This window comes from Gobio gobio, assembly GCF_949357685.1.
Source record: "Gobio gobio genome assembly, chromosome: 21".
Lineage (NCBI taxonomy): Eukaryota > Metazoa > Chordata > Actinopteri > Cypriniformes > Gobionidae > Gobio > Gobio gobio.
The window spans coordinates 24,349,852-24,367,702 of record NC_137117.1 but is presented as its reverse complement, the minus strand read 5'-3'; the positions used below and the strand labels follow the sequence as shown (position 1 = coordinate 24,367,702).

The 17,851-nt window shown below is 46.1% G+C and overlaps 1 protein-coding gene across 3 annotated transcripts in view; it reads right to left on the bottom strand.

Annotated features, from left to right (window-relative positions):
* syt6a (synaptotagmin VIa) overlaps positions 1-17,851 on the bottom strand; it is an 82,117-nt gene that overhangs the window by 4,550 nt on the left and 59,716 nt on the right. For all 3 annotated transcript variants that reach the window (XM_079801818.1, XM_079801819.1, XM_079801820.1), the window contains 3 exons: positions 8,653-9,211; positions 5,140-5,260; positions 3,530-3,701 (listed from right to left, as the gene is read on the bottom strand). In XM_079801818.1, coding sequence (XP_079657944.1) covers positions 3,530-3,701; positions 5,140-5,260; positions 8,653-9,211 — 852 coding nt within the window. The remainder of the gene's footprint in view (positions 1-3,529; positions 3,702-5,139; positions 5,261-8,652; positions 9,212-17,851) is intronic.

Below are 17,851 nucleotides of genomic sequence, written 5' to 3'. Positions count from 1 at the left end.
AGGTTTGGACAGAGGCAAAATAAAAGTGAAAAGATTATAGAACACCCAAGTTAGTTTTGAAATGGTCCACCATAAGCAGGTGAATTGGTAATAGCGTAAAAGGAGCATCTTACCAAGCAAAGATGGGTCATGGCTCACCACTTGGTGCTAAATATCATGAGAGAATTGTCAAACAATTGAAATATCACATTTCTCAATGCAATATTGCAAAGTATTAAGGTCTTTCACCATCTACCACACCGTGAAAAGATTCAGGGAATCCAGAGAAATCTCGGTAGGCCTACACACGTAGGGTAAGGCAGGAGACCTCTGTTGAATGTGCGTGACCTTTGAGCCCTCAGATGGCATTACACGAGAAACCGTCGTGCTACTCTGTTAAATTTAGCCACATGGGTTCAGGAGTACTTTGGAAACAGTCTGCCGCTGCTTCAAGACATGCAACTTGAATCTCTGTTACACAAGGAGAAATACCTCAATTCATTCTATGCAGAGATGCTGCCAAGTTCTCTGGGCCCAAGCTTATCTCAGATGATCCGAAAAACAGTGGAAATGTCAGATGAGACCACATTTCAGCTTGTTTTTTTCAGCTTTCATCAGCGACAGGTGCAAAAGCAAACATCGGTCACAGTATGGGGGTGCATCAATGCAAACGCATGGGTGACTTGCATGAGTGGGAAGGTACCATTGACACGGAGACATATTTGGATTGTACAGAGACTTATACTGACATCTTTCCCTGGAAGCAAGACAATGCCAGGCCTCATTCAGCAAGTTCTACAACTGAATGGTTTCTTAGACATGCTACACCGTAGAGTGAATTTGCTTGACTGGTCTGCCTGAAGTCCAGATCTGAAAATGTGTGGCCCGTCATGAAAAGAGAGAATGGCGACCATGGACTGTTGAGCAGCCGTCTTTTATCAGGCGAGATTGGGCAAAAAATCCACTTGAAAAACTTCAACAATTAGTATCCTCAATTCCCGAACAATCAAAAAGTGTAATTAAAAGAAAAGGCGATGTGACAGTTGTACACATGCCTCTGTCCCAAATTTTTGGAGTGTGTTGCAGTCATCAAAATCAAAAATGGTTTAAATTTACAAAATATCTTTTCTTTGTACTTTTGTCAGTTAAATAAAGGTACAAGAGAAACTACAGATTGTTTTGATTGCATTTTACAAAATGTCCCAACTTTTCTGGAAATGGTGTTGTATAATAATACATGAACTGTGTTAAAGGTATAAGTTCCGCCAAAAATGAAAATTCTCTCATTTACTCACCCTCATCTGATGTACATGACTTTGATTCTTCAGATAAACAAAGAAAGATTTTAAGGAAAATAATTTGTCTCTGTGAATCTATACTGATAATGCAAGTGAACGGGTGCCGCTGGATGCTTGAAAAGTGATCGTTACGGTAATCCATATAACCCCAGTGGATGAATCAGTGTCTTCTGAAGTGAAACAATATGCATGTTAGAGAGAAACTAATATTTTAAACTCTTTTAAACCATTGCTTCTTTCCTATGTGCGTTCACAATTTCAGCTTGACATATAAACGTAAGTGCATTGTGACATTTGAGCGAAAGTAACATGGAAGCACACGCATTTATGTCACGTGTCGCAAATCCTTCTCTTGATGACTGTAGACTGAAAGCAATGATTTATTGTTTAAAATGTTAAAAATATTAGTATTTTTCTTACACACACCTACAGGGGTTGGACAATGAAACTAAAACGCCTGGTTTCAGACCGCAATCATTTATTAGTATGGTGTAGTGCCTTCTTTTGCAGCCAATACAGCATCAGTTCATCTTGGGAATGACAGATACAAGTCCTGCACAGTGGCCAGAGGGATTTTGACCCATTTCTCTTCCAGAACAGTGGCCAGATCACTATGTGATGTTGGTGGAGAAAAAAATGATCTTCAAAATACCCCAAAGTGGCTCAAAAATATTTAGATTTGGTGACTGTGCAGACCATATTTTCTACTTCACTTTCATGTTCATCAAACCATTGTCCCAAGTCTTGCTGCGTGTATTGGTGCATTATAATGCGGATACACAGCACTCCCTTCAGGATACAATGTGTGAACCATTAGGTGCACATGGTCCTCCAGAATGGTTCGGTAGTCCTTGGCAGTGACACGGCCGTCAAGCACAGTAGGGAATGCCATGATATTGCAGTCCAAACCATCACTGATCCATCTGCGTGCTTCAGTCTGTCCGGGTGTTAAGCCTCTTTGGGGCTTCTCAACACCATAACTCCCACGGATGTGGGAAAGATGGTGAAGGTGGACCCATCAAAGAACAAAACATGTTTCACTTTGTCCACAGCCCAAGATTTCCACTGTTGGCATCATTGAAACAAACTGACATTTGACATTAGCACGAGTGAACAAAGTTTAGGCCATAGCAGCCCGACCATGAATATTGACTCCCGACAAACAGTTTTGGTGTAAACAGGAAAGTCAATGTGTGGCAGTGAGTTGGGCAGCTGTGGTTTTATGTTTTTTTTGATACAATGTTAGTTAGTACAGGTTAGTTCCTGGACATCCCTTTCAGACAGCTTCCTCTTGCATTGACAGTTACTCCTGTTGGATGTGATTCGTCCTTTGTGGTGGAATTCCAATATTACCCTGGATATCATAGCTCTCGATACACAACAAAGACTTGCTGTCCTGGCCACAGATGAGCCAGCAAGACGCGCTCTAACAATTTGTCCTCTTCTGTCTTCTGTCTCCCATTGTGTTGTGCAAATTGCAATATTTTATATACAGCTGTGCTATTGCTCTGTTTATTCATTCTTCACACTCTGTTCTTACTGATGGAATGTAAAATCAGTAAAGATTGGCCACCAGGCTGCGCATATATAGGAGTGAAACCTCCAACAAAAAATCGGCCAGTGTTTTAGTTTTATTGTCCAAACCCCTGTATCGTTTCGCTTCAGAAGACATTGATTCATCCAGTGGAGTCGAATGGATTACTGTCATGGTCGCTGTGTGTGGTTTTTCAAGCGAAGGAGCGGAACCCATTCAATGGCATTTTATGGACTTACAGAGATGGATTATTTTCGCCTTCTGAAGCCATTCAATAGCTTTGTGTGAGAGAAAGATTCTTATTATAATTCTTATTTGCAGCATGACAGTTTTGTGGGATATCTGTTTCATTTTCTGTTTTGGGTGGGTTGGACACGTGTTTTAGTTTCCTGTGTCTCAGTGAGTTTCTATGGTTTCTCATTGATTTGATTATTATGTGCACCTGTTTTTAATTTCGTTGATTGACTTGTTTGAAGCTCTATGTTTCTTTCAGTTTGTTATCTGTTCTCATTGTGTTTACTCTGAAGTTCTGTTCATGTTAATTATCGAGTATGTTCTGGGTATTTTTGATAATCATTACTTGCTGTGAATAGATCCAGCTCTTTTCCTTTATTTTTGCAACCCCTGCTGACAGGCAGTGAGTCAATATTAACAGAATTTTCACTTTTGGTTGTCTCTTTACATTTCAATGTATAAATGAGAAATAGCTGTTACATACAGGTCATAGTCCATGACTGAGATGTGCAAGCTGACTTGGTCCATGCTCTCGGGAGGGATGTCAAAGATAATAGCCTCATTATAAGTAGGATTCAGGGTGTTTTTCTTTGTTGTGGTCTTCTTCTTTTTGAGACGTCTCCCATCACAAATGAGGGATACTTTCACATAGGGATCTGCTCAGAGAAAACACTGATATTAGTCCAGGTCATATAACCGCTATTAATTTCACTTTTGCAGTTTGACTTTAAATGTATTAATTCATTAATATATTACTTTACTTTAAACATATTATAGTATGCACAATAGTTTCAATTAATTAATCCTCTAACAATAGCTTGAAGTTGATGAGAGTATCAGATGAGAAGATTAGAAATGAATGCTGGATATCTTCAGAGAGCCAACTTAATATTCAGTGTGAATAGAAGGCCATTGAGATTTAGGGCTTTAATGAAATGACTTGAGCACTGATTCTGACATCAGAGCTGCATACTGATTTCCATCCCTCTTCATCATTGCACGATTTGTTTGATCCATTATGCTTGTGCATTAGTAAGCCATAAACTACTTCCAGCTTGAGCAGAACAAATCAGATGAGAAGTACTTGTTCTGACACCAAATTGGCTTGGGGCACTTCTAAATAGATACTATCCACTGAACGTGAATTCAATTTTACTGCAAATGAAAAATGTTTACTCTTCAACAGATAAAAGTAAAAATGTCTGCTGTGTGACTATCATTATAAGGAAAAACCATGACAGTGTGAGTAATTCATGTTATTGGAGCTTAAAATCTTTTCCTGCATCACATTCGTAACGCTTCTTCAGACTTTCTGGCTTAACTCGCTCAGTAATGCTGCTGATTTACCTCTGGGAAAGTTTGTTTATATGAACAGACTCGACAGAATTTGTAACATAAAACCATGATTAGAGCGTGCTGGACGTGTGTATTAACACTATATGAGAAAATAAAAAAAGCTTTCCAGAAGCCATAAAACCAAATTGAGCAATTATAGAGGAGAGTGGTGCTACTTTTTACTTATGTTGTCCTTTAGGCAAGGAGAAATGAGACAGAGGTAATACAAATAGTTACTTCAGGCTGTGTCAAGGGGTTTGAATCAAAAGAATACATGAATGATTTATATTTCAAATCAAAATAAGAACATAAAAGAGAAAAAACCTGCCAAGACATGCTTTAATATGCAATATCTTTTTTATATATATATAAATATATATATATAGATTAGGGTCCAATTCTCACTATTAACTAACTATTAACTATGACTTTTGCCTCAATAAACTCCTAATTACTGCTTATTAATAGTTAGTAACGTAGTTGTGAAGGTATGGGGTAGGATTAAGGGATGCAGAATATGGTCATGCAGAAAAAGGCATTAATATGTACTTTATAAGTACTAATAAACACCATTATCAATAACAATATCCTAGTAATATGCTAGTAATTTATTTCTAAATCCATGGTCACATGACAAAAAGTATGTTTTCTATGATTGAGAGAGTGTTTATGACACGTTTCACCCTATGGTTTCACCCCACTGTCCCCTACTTCTAATCTCATGTCTGTATTTTGACGCTCAAAGGCAGTAAATGCTACCTGAGTATCCTGTAATGTCCATTGCCTTTAGGTTCCTGCACCTGATGACTGTGAGTGTTAATCTGCCTGCTGTAGGTAGATAGCAGAGTGAGAACATGATCTCCCCAAGGTCCACGGTCTCCTGTCAGGCACAGACACAGACAAATCAATGTAGCATGATGTATTGGCACATTTTATTACAAAGGTCACCTTTTCAATTCAATAGCTCCAGATAATAGAGATAAAAACAGCAAATGTGCTATAATGTACCAGTGACAGATACTATTTGAAAAAGACACTGTTCCACAATCATCTTTCTCAGTCAAGATCTGAGTATATAGTATATAAAAAAATATTTTTTTAATCATGCCGTGGTAAATTAAAATATATAATTAATATATATAATAAAAAGCCTTAATGAGATGCTAAGCCATAAAGTTTATGACATATTTAGCATAATAATGAATGAAATAAGCCAAAGCTTTGACAAAAAAAAATCATAATTCTGACATAAAAAGTCTAAATTATGAGATTAAATTTTTTTATGAGTCAAAATTTCAACTCTTTTTCATAATTGATAATTGAAAATTTTCATAATTTAATTTCGCCTTTATATCTCATAATTATGACATTTTGTGTTCTAATTTATTAAAGCATGATTTTTTTATTGTGGCAGAAACGGGCTTTCATACAGACTTACCAATGATATGACGGCTTGTCACTAACGGTGTTTCATTTGTGAAAGAATCTATGTTTTTGAACAAATCGTTTAAGTTGAAGAATCATTGTATCAGTGTTGATGGTGTTTCAGTAATTATTGACTTTTCAATCTGCACAATGGCTGAATAGAGAAAGATTCTGCATCAATACGATCAATACAATCACTATGCTATAGTTTCCCAGATATGCTAAAAGCTAGTTAGCGCTGCAAGTGCAAGAAGTTATTTATTGGTATTTGTGGTTTGGCATTTGGACTATGAAGGTTGGGTTTAATAAGCCTGTGACTCAATATCGAGGTCTATGGAAGTTCTGTTTGGACAGATATAGCCACATGCAGTGACCAATTAACTGCTGCGATTCTCCAAGCCAAGAGCTCTCCTGGACACCACTCCAGCAAACTGTTAATTAAACGTCAACACTCCAAAACATTTCTGCCTTTCCACCAGGGCATGAGGTCCAACATTTAGCTCACAGCTGATCCAAGCATGTCAAGTTTCTTTTAGATCAAGATAAAACAAGTGTAGGCCTATCCGACAAAAAATATCAAAGGCATTGGGACAGTGGCCTTTTTTAAGACATAAAGACCACCCACTTTGTCTGAAAGTTGAAAGCATGCAATGTCAAGGCGAACTAAGCTAGAGTTAGCGTGTTAGCGTCATCATCTCAGCAGTATTAAGACTGGTGTAAAAATTAATCACTTTAAATGAGCTCAATAAGCCTCTCTCTGACAGACATATCCCATGACTCCCCTACTTGTGGCTTAATGTCTCTCTAGCCCTCTAAGGTGATTATTTGCAGTTTGCGCTTAAGTATCATACAGGGACTTTTTAAAGTGGACTGATGGATGGGCAAAAAAACAGTAAAAAAAATTCTCAGATGTATATGTAAACCAAGTAAACTTTAAGTAAATATATCCATGCGCATGTGCAAATAATTGGACTATTTCTCAGATCAGACCAAATTCCTTCCACCTTCGTCTTTTGGAACATGTTTGCTGTGAGCTGGCATTGTTTTAAAGGGACAGTTCACCCCCAAAAAATGTATCATCATTTACATTTAGCCCTTTGGTATAATCTTTCTTCAATGAAATATAAAGAAGTTTAGCTGTATTTTTAAGTTATTTTTCTTACAATGAAAATAAATGGTGACCTATCAAGTTTCTGACATTTCTGAAGCAAGCTTTTTGTATGGAAAAAGAGCAAAATTGAGTATAGGTCTGAAATCTCATGCACACACATACACACACACATTTAAATTATGGCATGTCAAGACGTATCACACCATGTTTGATGTCAGTGATTTCAAACGCCATTGGTTCTTGTGTCTTGTGACACCAGATTTTAAGTAATTAAAATTGCATAATTGAATAACAATACAAATTTCAATATGCACATATCCAAATTGCGTATATAAAAAGCAACGTAATCCTTAGTCTTCTTAAGTTTTTGTATAGCTTCAGAAGACTTGAATCACGGACCACTTTTATGATATTTATATGGTGCTTTTTTGTCATTTTATGAGCATGCGAGTCATTATTAACTTGCATTGTATGGAAAAGAGCAGCGCTAACATTCTGCCTAACATCTCATTTTGTATATCAAGGAAAAACATAATGCGGGTATGAAACGACTTTTTGAGTGAACCTCCCCTTTTGATCGTTTTGAAACAAGGTGCCTTGAGTTCCAGATTCAAATCTCCTGCCAAGTGTAATAGAACGTGTGCTATTGTTCAAGGAGCAGCCGGCCTCCTGCCACGAAAGCAATAACCACGGGTTTATTGAATTGCTCCTCAGAGGATAGCTGTAAATCTAGAAAACAGAGCGAAATAAGACTCATCCAGGAGCATGAAGTTCATCTAGCCTGCTGTTAAGGAGTGATCAACTAACCTCAGATGACCTCAGTACCTATTTTGGAGGTTAACTTCGATGTTTAATATTATGCTGTGATTGGCAGCACCTCTTATTAGTGCCTGTTACGAAAATTAGGCAATTACTTTATCCACACATACAATCAGCAGTGTCAGTCATCTTCATGTGTCAATTACTACCTTATCTGTGTGTTAATGAGGGTAGATCCCTGAACTCTCATTAATTCGGCTGTCTTGGCGTAAGCAGGTGTACAGCACAGAACGTGTTGAATATTGTGACTGCATTTGAACAGAATACGGTATGTTAATAATGCAACAAGCTAATTCACATATCTTAGTCGGCCTTGTTATTTAAAATCAATCTGTTATCTCATCTACATAAAACACAAACTGTCTGACCTGAATGTTTCAGGATCCTTCCTCCCTTCTCTTACCAACCAAAATTTAACTATAGTGTCTCGAATGTTGTAGATGACCTCTGACTTATGATTTAAGTCAGAGTAGTCCAAAAGTTTGTGACTTACATTTTATCTGTATAATTTAAAAAAATATATATATAGATTTGGTCACTAATCAAAAAAGCAGGTCATGTGAACTGTTTTGTACACATGGTCAGATTCTCAAACCAACTACTAAACCATTGTGAAATTTTAATCTACATTTTACAATTAAACTTTTTACTTAAAATGTTATGCTCGTATTTAAATCTGCAATGAAAAATGTATATCAAAAAATTGTGGTCTCAGACTTTTGCACCCCACTGTATATTAATTTGTTACATTTATATAGCGCTTTTCTCAGGACTCTTTCTGATCAATATGTGATCAATACATAAATGAGCATCCTCATTATGCACCTCTCCCCATTAAAAAATCGACTTAAAATCCATCCGAATTTCACGATTTGGCAAACACATCAAGAGAAGAGAGAGCGGCAAGGTTTTCTTACAGAGGTAGCATACTGAATGTCTCTCCAGATGGAGGTTTCCCTTGAGAGATCAGACACTTCAAGCAGATTGTCCAATATGACCTCCCCAATCATATCGTGCCGTGAGAACCGGTCGAAGTCAAAAACGCTGAGATGGAGCTTCCTGACAGGAAGCTCATCATAGGGTACCGGAAATTGGAAGGACTCGTCAAACGTGGGGTTGAGCGTTTTCCGATGGACGCGTGTCTGGAACTTCTGTTTCCGATCTGGAAGCAGGTATATCTTAACATAGGGGTCAGAGCTGCCGCAAAGATCCTTGGCTGGTAGATCAAATGCCTTGAGTATCTTGACAAGTATCATCTCATTCTCATAGTCATAGCGGAGAGAAAAGTTGATCTTGCCACAATTTTTGCCGTCTTTACTATTGTCGGAGTCGTCATTGTCTGTGGTCATCTGCTTGTAGAGTTCAGGCTTTATACGCCCAATGCTGGTTGGCTGCTCATCCACATCATAATCATCTCCCAGGTCCAGACTTCCTACCTGCATTTGACGGGGAAGGTGACGTTTGAAGGAACTATGCCTGAAAAAATGAGATAAAGGAGAGAAAGAGTAACATGAGGGATTTGATGACATTTGGAAAAGTTGAATTAAAAACTGAACAAGGGCCACAAAAATGCGTTAACAAATCTATAATTAGTATATACACACAAACACATATACATACACACACACACACACACACACACACACACACACACACACACACACACACACACACACACACACACACACACACACACACACACACACACACACACACACACACACACACACACACACACACACACACACACACACACACACACACACACACACACACACACATATATATAAAATAAATGAATTAATATCTGTACATTTTTTGTTTAAATGAAGGATTGTAGAAATTAGTACACCAATTCAACAAAATATTATAGTACTTAGTATGCCTACCATAATTTTAAGTATACTGCTCTGACCCTTCTTGCCATTGAGTGTACATATTCGTGACAAATTGTCACATCTGTCCTGTTTAACTCCTTGATGATGACCTCTTTAAATGCCCTGATCTTTACTGGGGAGTGTTACTCAACTCATCTCTACAGAATTGCCCACAGGTGCTCAAGTGTTAGGATTTGGTACATGTCCACAGAAGGGTTTTCACATTGGGAGAATGCATTTTGTCATTGTCATGTTGAAGAAAGGCCTAACAATGCAGGAAATGAGGAGAGGGTGTGTGAATACCCAGTGGTGTGTGAATTCATGAAAGCATCCATAAAGCACAACTCCCTCACACCTTCAGCACACATACATCCCTATACAAGAGCTTTACTACCACTGAACTTCACTGTGGGAACTAGTCATTTCTCACTGTACTCGTAACATTTTGGATGCTGTCAAGTATAAGCAAAATGATTGACTTGTTCTCATGAAACCAGAGTATGGATTCCCAGTAAATATGGTCCCTGGAAAAGGTTATTGTGCTTTGGCTACAGTAGTCAGTTCCAGTGTGGACAACAACCATGTATGTCACTTCTGCAGGCGGGTGAGATAATCAGTCACTCTTTTCATAGCTCTTGCTGGCTCGCAGACACTCGTTTGGTATTTCTCATGTTCTTTGTCTAGTGAAATTAACAATCATCACTAAATAGAGCTTAAAATGAAACCCTGATTATTTCAGGGGGCTTGTCACAAGTCCATTGTTTTTGAATTTCTGTGTTTCTTTTGATATATTTTCACACTTAAAACAATGATTTGGTAATCCCTTTTGTACCTCTGTCCTCTTTTGTCTAATGACATTTCTCTGAGCATTAAGTCTGAGAATGATTCAGTGGGCTATATAACACTTTTAATAGTCTCCTTCTCTTTAAATGTCTTTTTTTTTTCAACATACTTAACCTCATGTCGTTCGACACCCGTAAGACCTCCGTTCATCTTCGGAACACAAATAAAGATATTTTAGTTGAAAGCTGATGGCACAAAAAGGCTTCAGATAGGCCTCCATTGGCATTCAGTACATTTACACTCACAAGACCCATAAAAGGCACTTAAAACGTCGTTACAAAGTCCATCTCACCACAGTGGCTCTACAATAATTTTACGAAGCGAAGACAATAGTTTTTGTGCGAAAAAAACCCTCAAAATAACGTCTCTGGTTACGTATGTAACGTCTCGGTTACGTATGTAACCCTCGTTCCCTGAAGGAGGGAACGGAGACGCCACGTCGGAGTACCGACGAATAGGAATCTCGCTCGCGAGAGCCAATCTACTTCGAGTGTAACTAAACGAGCCAATGCACATTGGCATGCAATGATTGCACCAGGTGCTCATGCCACGCCGCGCGGGTATAAATGAGACACAGGTGATTGCATCAAATCAGCCTTTTGCTGAGGAGCCGGGTAGGTAGACAGGCACCCCAGCAGGGTACAGAGGACATGGCGACGGGACGTGGCGTCTCCGTTCCCTCCTTCAGGGAACGAGGGTTACATACGTAACCGAGACGTTCCCATTCAGTCGGTCACTCTCGACGCCACGTCGGAGTACCGACGAATAGGAATCCCTACCAAAGCGCCATGGCTTCTGCCCCCATCCAGTGCCCTGTGTGAGCCACCTGAGCTCTCTTACCTGATGAGACGGGGCTCACACCGGGAAGTCCATCACTGCTGTTCCGCATGACCCGCTCAGTGATTATTGGATAACACTGGGAAAGCGTGCCCTAGAGAAGGGAACGCTGCGGAGCCCACATCGTACCCCGAAGGAGTTATGTGGAGTACAATGCTGAGCCGTAGCCCGCAAGGAGAAGGGGGCTCAGTCCCACTGCAGGGAAGGCTCTCCCAAGGGAAAGACACGGGCTTCCCGTAGGAGCGACCGTGGAAGAAATATGGGATCCCCGCAGGGTCACTCATATGGCCCAAGCCCAATACCGGTTCTCAAGGATTCAGCGGCAAGGGGCCTGATGCCAGACGTTCCGCCACGTCCGGCACCGAGGGCGGTGGAGGACTCCCAGAGTTTGCTTCTGGAGAATATAAGCGCCGTAGCGCAGCAAGCCGACAAGAGCCGGGGCCTCTCAGTGCTTCTACCCGTTTGAGGTGAGAACACAGGAGGAGACCGGCTCTACACGTAGGCTATAGAATCTAGCGAACGTGTTGGGTGTCGCCCAGCCCGCAGCTCTACAGATGTCTGACAGCGAGGCGCCACGTGCCAGCGCCCAGGAGGATGCAACACTTCTAGTAGAGTGTGCTCGCACCCTGAGCGGACAGGGCACACCTTGTGCTTGGTAAGCCAAGGTGATGGCATCCACTATCCAGTGGGCCATCCTCTGCTTGGAGACAGCCTTTCCCTTCTGCTGGCCTCCGTGACAGACAAAGAGCTGATCTGAGGTTCTGAAGCTTGAGTTCTATCCACGTAAACCCGCAGAGCGCGGACGGGACAGAGCAAAGCTAGGGCTGGGTCTGCCTCCTCCGGGGGCAGCGCTTGCAGGTTCACCACCTGGTCCCTGAAGGGAGTGGTAGGAACCTTGGGCACATAGCCAGGCCGGGGTCTCAACACCACGTGGGTATCACCCGGCCCGAACTCTAGGCACGATTCGTCGACCGAAAATGCCTGCAGGTCCCCTACCCTCTTGATGGAGGCCAATGCAGCCAACAGCAAAGTCTTCATTGACAGAATCTTTAGCTCTGCTGACTGCAAAGGCTCAAATGGGGCATTCTGAAGTGCTCGGAGCACCAGAGCAAGATCCCAAGAGGGTATGGAGGGGGGGCGAGGAGGATTTAACCGTCTCGCCCCCCTAAGGAACCTGACGACCAGGTCGTGCTTCCCAACTGTCTTACCTTCTACATGGTCGTGATAGGCGGATATTGCAGCAACATAAACCTTGAGGGTGGAGGGCGACAGCCTACGCTCCAACCCCTGTTGCAGGAAGGAAAGCACAGACGCGATCGAACATCTTCGGGGGTCTTCTCGGCGAGAAGAACACCACTCGACGAACAGGTTCCACTTCAAGGCGTAAGCCTGTCTTGTAGACGGTGCTCGTGCCGAAGTGATGGTGTTAACTACCTCTTGGGGTAAGTCACCTAGAACCTCCGCGTCCCGTCCAGGGGCCAGACATGAAGCTTCCACAGGTCTGGACGCGGGTGCCAAAGGGTGCCCCGTCTCTGAGTCAGAAGGTCTTTCCTCAGAGGAATCGGCCAAGGAGGGGCTGTCGCGAGGAGCATAAGTTCTGGAAACCAGGTCCGGTTGGGCCAGTACGGCGCCACCAGTAGGACCTGCTCCTCGTCCTCCCTGACCTTGCACAGAGTCTGTGCAAGTAGGCTCACTGGGGGAAACGCATATTTGCGCAGCCCCTGGGGCCAGCTGTGTGCCAGGGCATCCGTGCCGAGTGTACCCTCGGTCAGCGAATAGAACCACTGGCAGTGGGACGTTTCTGGGGAGGCAAACAGGTCGACCTGTGCCACCCCGAACTGTCTCCAAATCAGCTGAACCACCTGGGGGTGGAGTCGCCACTCGCCTGGGAGCGCAGCTCGTGAAAGCTCGTCGGCCACACGGTTGTGCACACCAGGGACATGAACGGCCCGAAGCGACCTCAGACACTTCTGACTCCAGAGGAGGAGATGGCGGGCGAGTTGCGACATGCGACGGGAGCGCAGACCACCTTGTCGGTTGATATACGCAACAGTCGCAGTGTTGTCCGTGCGGACCAGTACATCTTTGCCCCGTAACCGCGCTTTGAGGCGGCTCAGAGCAAGATGCACTGCTAGCAACTCGAGGCAATTGATATGCCAATGCAGGTGCGGGCCCGTCCAAACCCCTGACACTGCATGCCCGTTGTACGTGGCTCCCCAGCCCATGGCAGAGGCATCCGTGAAAACCACAGCGTGCCTGGACACCTGTTCCAGGGGCACTCCGGCCCGAAGGAACGAGGGGTCTGACCATGGACTGAAGGACTGGCGGCAGGCCGGTGTGATGCTCACCCGGTGAGTGCCGCGTTGCCACGCCCATCTCGGGACTCGGCCGTGTAGCCAATGCTGAAGCGGTCTCATATGAAGCAGGCCGAGCGGTGTTACTGCCGCAGCGGCCGCCATATGCCCCAGGAGCCTCTGAAATTGTTTCAGTGGAACCGCCATCCTGCCTTGAAACGTGTTCAGGCAGCTCAGCATCGACTGGACACGCTCCTCCGTGAGGCGCGCTGTCTGTTCGACCGAATCCAACTCCATACCGAGAAAAGAGATCCTCTGCACGGGGGCGAGTTTGCTCTTTTCCCAGTTGACCCGAAGACCCAACTGGCTGAGGTGTCTGAGCACCAGGTCCCTGTGTTCGCACAACTGATCCTTGGACTGTGCTAGAATGAGCCAGTCGTCGAGATAGTTGAGGATGCGAACGACCTGTTCTCTCATGGGCACAAGGGCCCCCTCCGTGACTTTCGTGAAGACACGGGGGGACAGGGACAGCCCGAAGGGCAGGACTCTGTACTGATATGCTCGACCCTCGAACGCAAAGCGCAGAAACGGCCTGTGTCGAGGAAGAATCGAGACATGAAAGTACGCGTCCTTCAGGTCGATCGCTGCAAACCAATCTTGGGGACGGATGCATTCGAAAATGCGTTTCTGCGTGAGCATCTTGAACGGTAGCTTGTGGAGGCTCCGATTCAGGACTCGCAGGTCCAAGATTGGCCGTAACCCACCGGTTTTCTTGGGTACAATGAAGTACGGGCTGTAGAAGCCGGTCTTCATATCGGCTGGAGGGACCGGCTCTATCGCGTCCTTCGCCAGTAGGACAGCGATTTCCGCACGCAGGACATGGGCATCTGCAGCATTCACCGAGGTGAAGCGGACGCCCTTGAACCTGGGGGGGCGCCGGGCGAACTGAATCGCATAGCCGAGCCTGATGGTCCGAATGAGCCAGCGAGACGGACTGGGGAGCTCTAGCCAGGCTCGCAGAGACCGTGCAAGCGGGACCATAGGGACCACCGGCGTACCCACGGTGGGGCAGCGAGGTGGAATGCAGGTACCGGGCTGGGGCGGCTGTCTCGTGGAGGCGGCCCGCAGCGAGGTGAGAGTGTGCTGTGCAACACTTACCTGATTCCACAGGTGGGCAGGAGGAACGTGAGGAGGTCGTCCACTGCTGCCCGCTGGCGAAGGGGGAGGATGAGTGTGGTCCGGCGTTTGACCGGCCACAACTCTCCGAGCCCCCTGAGGACCCAGAGATGGAGGAAATTGCTCTTTTATTGAAAATTTGGGTACCGCTGGGGCTGAGCCCAGCGGCGGAACAGAAACAAAACGGAACACAAAATTCTCCTCCCGGCCCTCCTCCGGGGGATGGAGCGGTGCGGTCACCGTCTCCAGAAGAGCAGTCCTCCCCATCTCCGGGTCGCCCGTCTCAGGGCCGCTTGCCCTTGCCCCTGCCTTTGCCACCTCTCTTGGCAGGAGCCTGGACGGGCTGGGCGGCCTGCTTGCGCCCGGCTCCACGACGTCGCTTGGGTGGAGGCTGCTGCTGCGACGCGGGAGCGGAGGCAGACGCAGGCGGCCGCCCTCGGCGACGAGCAGACTGAGGTGCTGCCGGCGGCGGGGTGGAGACAGCAGCTGACCGCCGTGGCAGGATGTGACTGAGGGCCTCAGTCTGCTTCTGTGCGGCCGAGAACTGCTGGGCGAAGTTCTGGACCGCGTCGCCGAAGAGGCCGGTCTGGGAGACGGGGGAGTTAAGGAACCTGATCTTGTCGGTCTCCCTCATGTCTGCCAGACACAGCCAGAGATGGCGTTCCTGGACCACCATAGTGGACATCGCACGACCCACGGCCCGCGCCGTAACCTTCGTCGCACGAAGCGCGAGGTCCGTTGCGGTTCTCAGTTCTTGGAGAACTGCGGGATCGTGACCACCCTCGTGCAGGTTCTTCAGTGCCTGGGCCTGATGAACCTGCAACAACGCCATAGCGTGTAAGGCGGAGCCTGCCTCTCCACAAGCCTGGTAGGCCTTTCCGATCAGATCGGACGAGTACCTACAGGCTCGGGAGGGGAGACACGGGTTCCCCCTGGATGTGGAGTTAGGGCACAGTTGCATAGCAACGGCCCGTTCCACGGGAGGAACCTGCGTGTAACCCTTTGCAGGTCCGCCATCGAGGGTGGTGAGGGAGGAGGATCCACTGGGCCGGTTTCGGGCAGTAAAAGGTGCCGTCCACGACCTAGTGAGCTCCTCGTGCACCTCCGGGAAGAAAGGAACCGGGGTGGGGCGCTGAGAACCAGCACGGGCCACCCCGAGAAACCAATCATCCAACCTTGAAGGTTCGGGACACGGTGGAGGGTTCCACACGAGCCCGATCTTCTCGGCGGCCCGGGAAAGCATGGCCATCATCTCCGGATCCGTATCGGGCACAGCGGATCTTCCCGAAGGAGCCCCCTGCGCCGACACGTCATCTCCAGAGAAGTCTGACCCTCCCTCCGATGCAGCGATGGACATCTGATCATCAAGGGGAGCCCCGAAGGATACGGATGGTGCACATCTCGAGGACGGCCCACCACGTTCCGACGGCAGCTCTACTGGCTGCGGAGTGCGTGAGGGATGAGGGTTCCCCGGGGGTTGGTTCCCTGGGGGAAGCGCGCTCACCGTAACCCTCAAATCACCCGCGCTACTGCCTGAAGTAACCCTCTGTGGAGGGTTAGATCGAGGCAGAGGCACGGGGACTCCACCCCTTGCGAGATGGAGTCTAGACCGCAACTCCGAGATGGTCATGTTCCCGCAGTGAGAACATGAGTCATCCACCAACGCTGCCTCAGCGTGCTGAACGCCCAAACACGAGATACAGCGCTGGTGACCATCCCTTGGTGACAGGTAACCACCGCATCCAGAAACACACAGATAGAATGTCATCTTGAAAAAGACGCAAGCTCTATCTGTGTTTGCTCTTTCAGAAGGACGCTCTCCTTGGTGCTGAAGCACGCAGGGGGCGGGGTCGCGGCGACACAGTCAGGGGGTGGGTGCAGCCTGACGTGCGCGCTCTCTCACACGAAGGCGCTCTCTTACCAGCCGTAAGAACGGCTTTTCAGCGCTCTCCACCTAGCGCACCGAACCAGCTGTGAGAACAGCCTTTGTGATTGCTCTAGACAAACAACACAGAGAGATGATCCGAAAACCACGCGACCGCTGCTGTGCCGTCACACCAACACCGACTGAAGAGATCGCTTCCGAAAGGCGGCTTCCGTCTTCAGTCAGGACTGCGAAGTAGTGAGTGATATCTGGCGTTACCATCTACCACCCGGCTCCGAAGCAAAAGGTTGATTTGATGCAATCACCTGTGTCTCATTTATACCCGCGCGGCGTGGCATGAGCACCTGGTGCAATCATTGCATGCCAATGTGCATTGGCTCGTTTAGTTACACTCGAAGTAGATTGGCTCTCGCGAGCGAGATTCCTATTCGTCGGTACTCCGACGTGGCGTCGAGAGTGACCGACTGAATGGGAACCTATGTTCCCTTAGAACAGGGAACGAGACGCTGCGTCAGCTGACGCTACGGGGAACGCCTCCAGCGTGACAGGTGCCTGAAATCACAATAACAAAACGTCAATCCTATTGACCGGCGACAGCCTATGACGTCATCAAGGTGCAACCAGGAAGTATAAAAGGGCGCCTTGCCAACATGACAGTATCTAAACGTCTGAAGGGACTGTTTGGCAGGCAAGCCTTGCGGCATGGCAAAGCGACGCAGCGTCTCATTCCCTGTTCTCAGGGAACATAGGTTACATACATAACCAAAGACGTTCCCTTTCGAAAGGGAACTCGCGCTGCGTCAGCTGACGCTACGGGGAACGATATACCAACGCCGCCATGCCGAAAGGAGTGCATGCCCACTGGCAGTGACAACTGTCAGGACAAGCCAATTCAACTGAAAAGCCTGAACCACTCCCCTTCTGGTCACATTAGGCTGTCAGTGACAGCGCTCCCTACGGTCAAAGCCCAAGCTATAAACCTGAGAAGGAAACTTTGCATACTACATGAAGTCCTACCCTGGCCGCTCGAAAGCCTGGAATCAGCCAGTTCAACAGAAGGGGTTCCTTTAAGGGAACGTGGCAGGGGGACCCGAGGGAACCCGTGCCAGTCACTATTCGGGAAGAATTCACCGAATGCCACCAGGGAGGCCTGACCTAGCGACCTCTATGTGGGACACGTCAGTTCGGCCAACCCCTTTCTGCT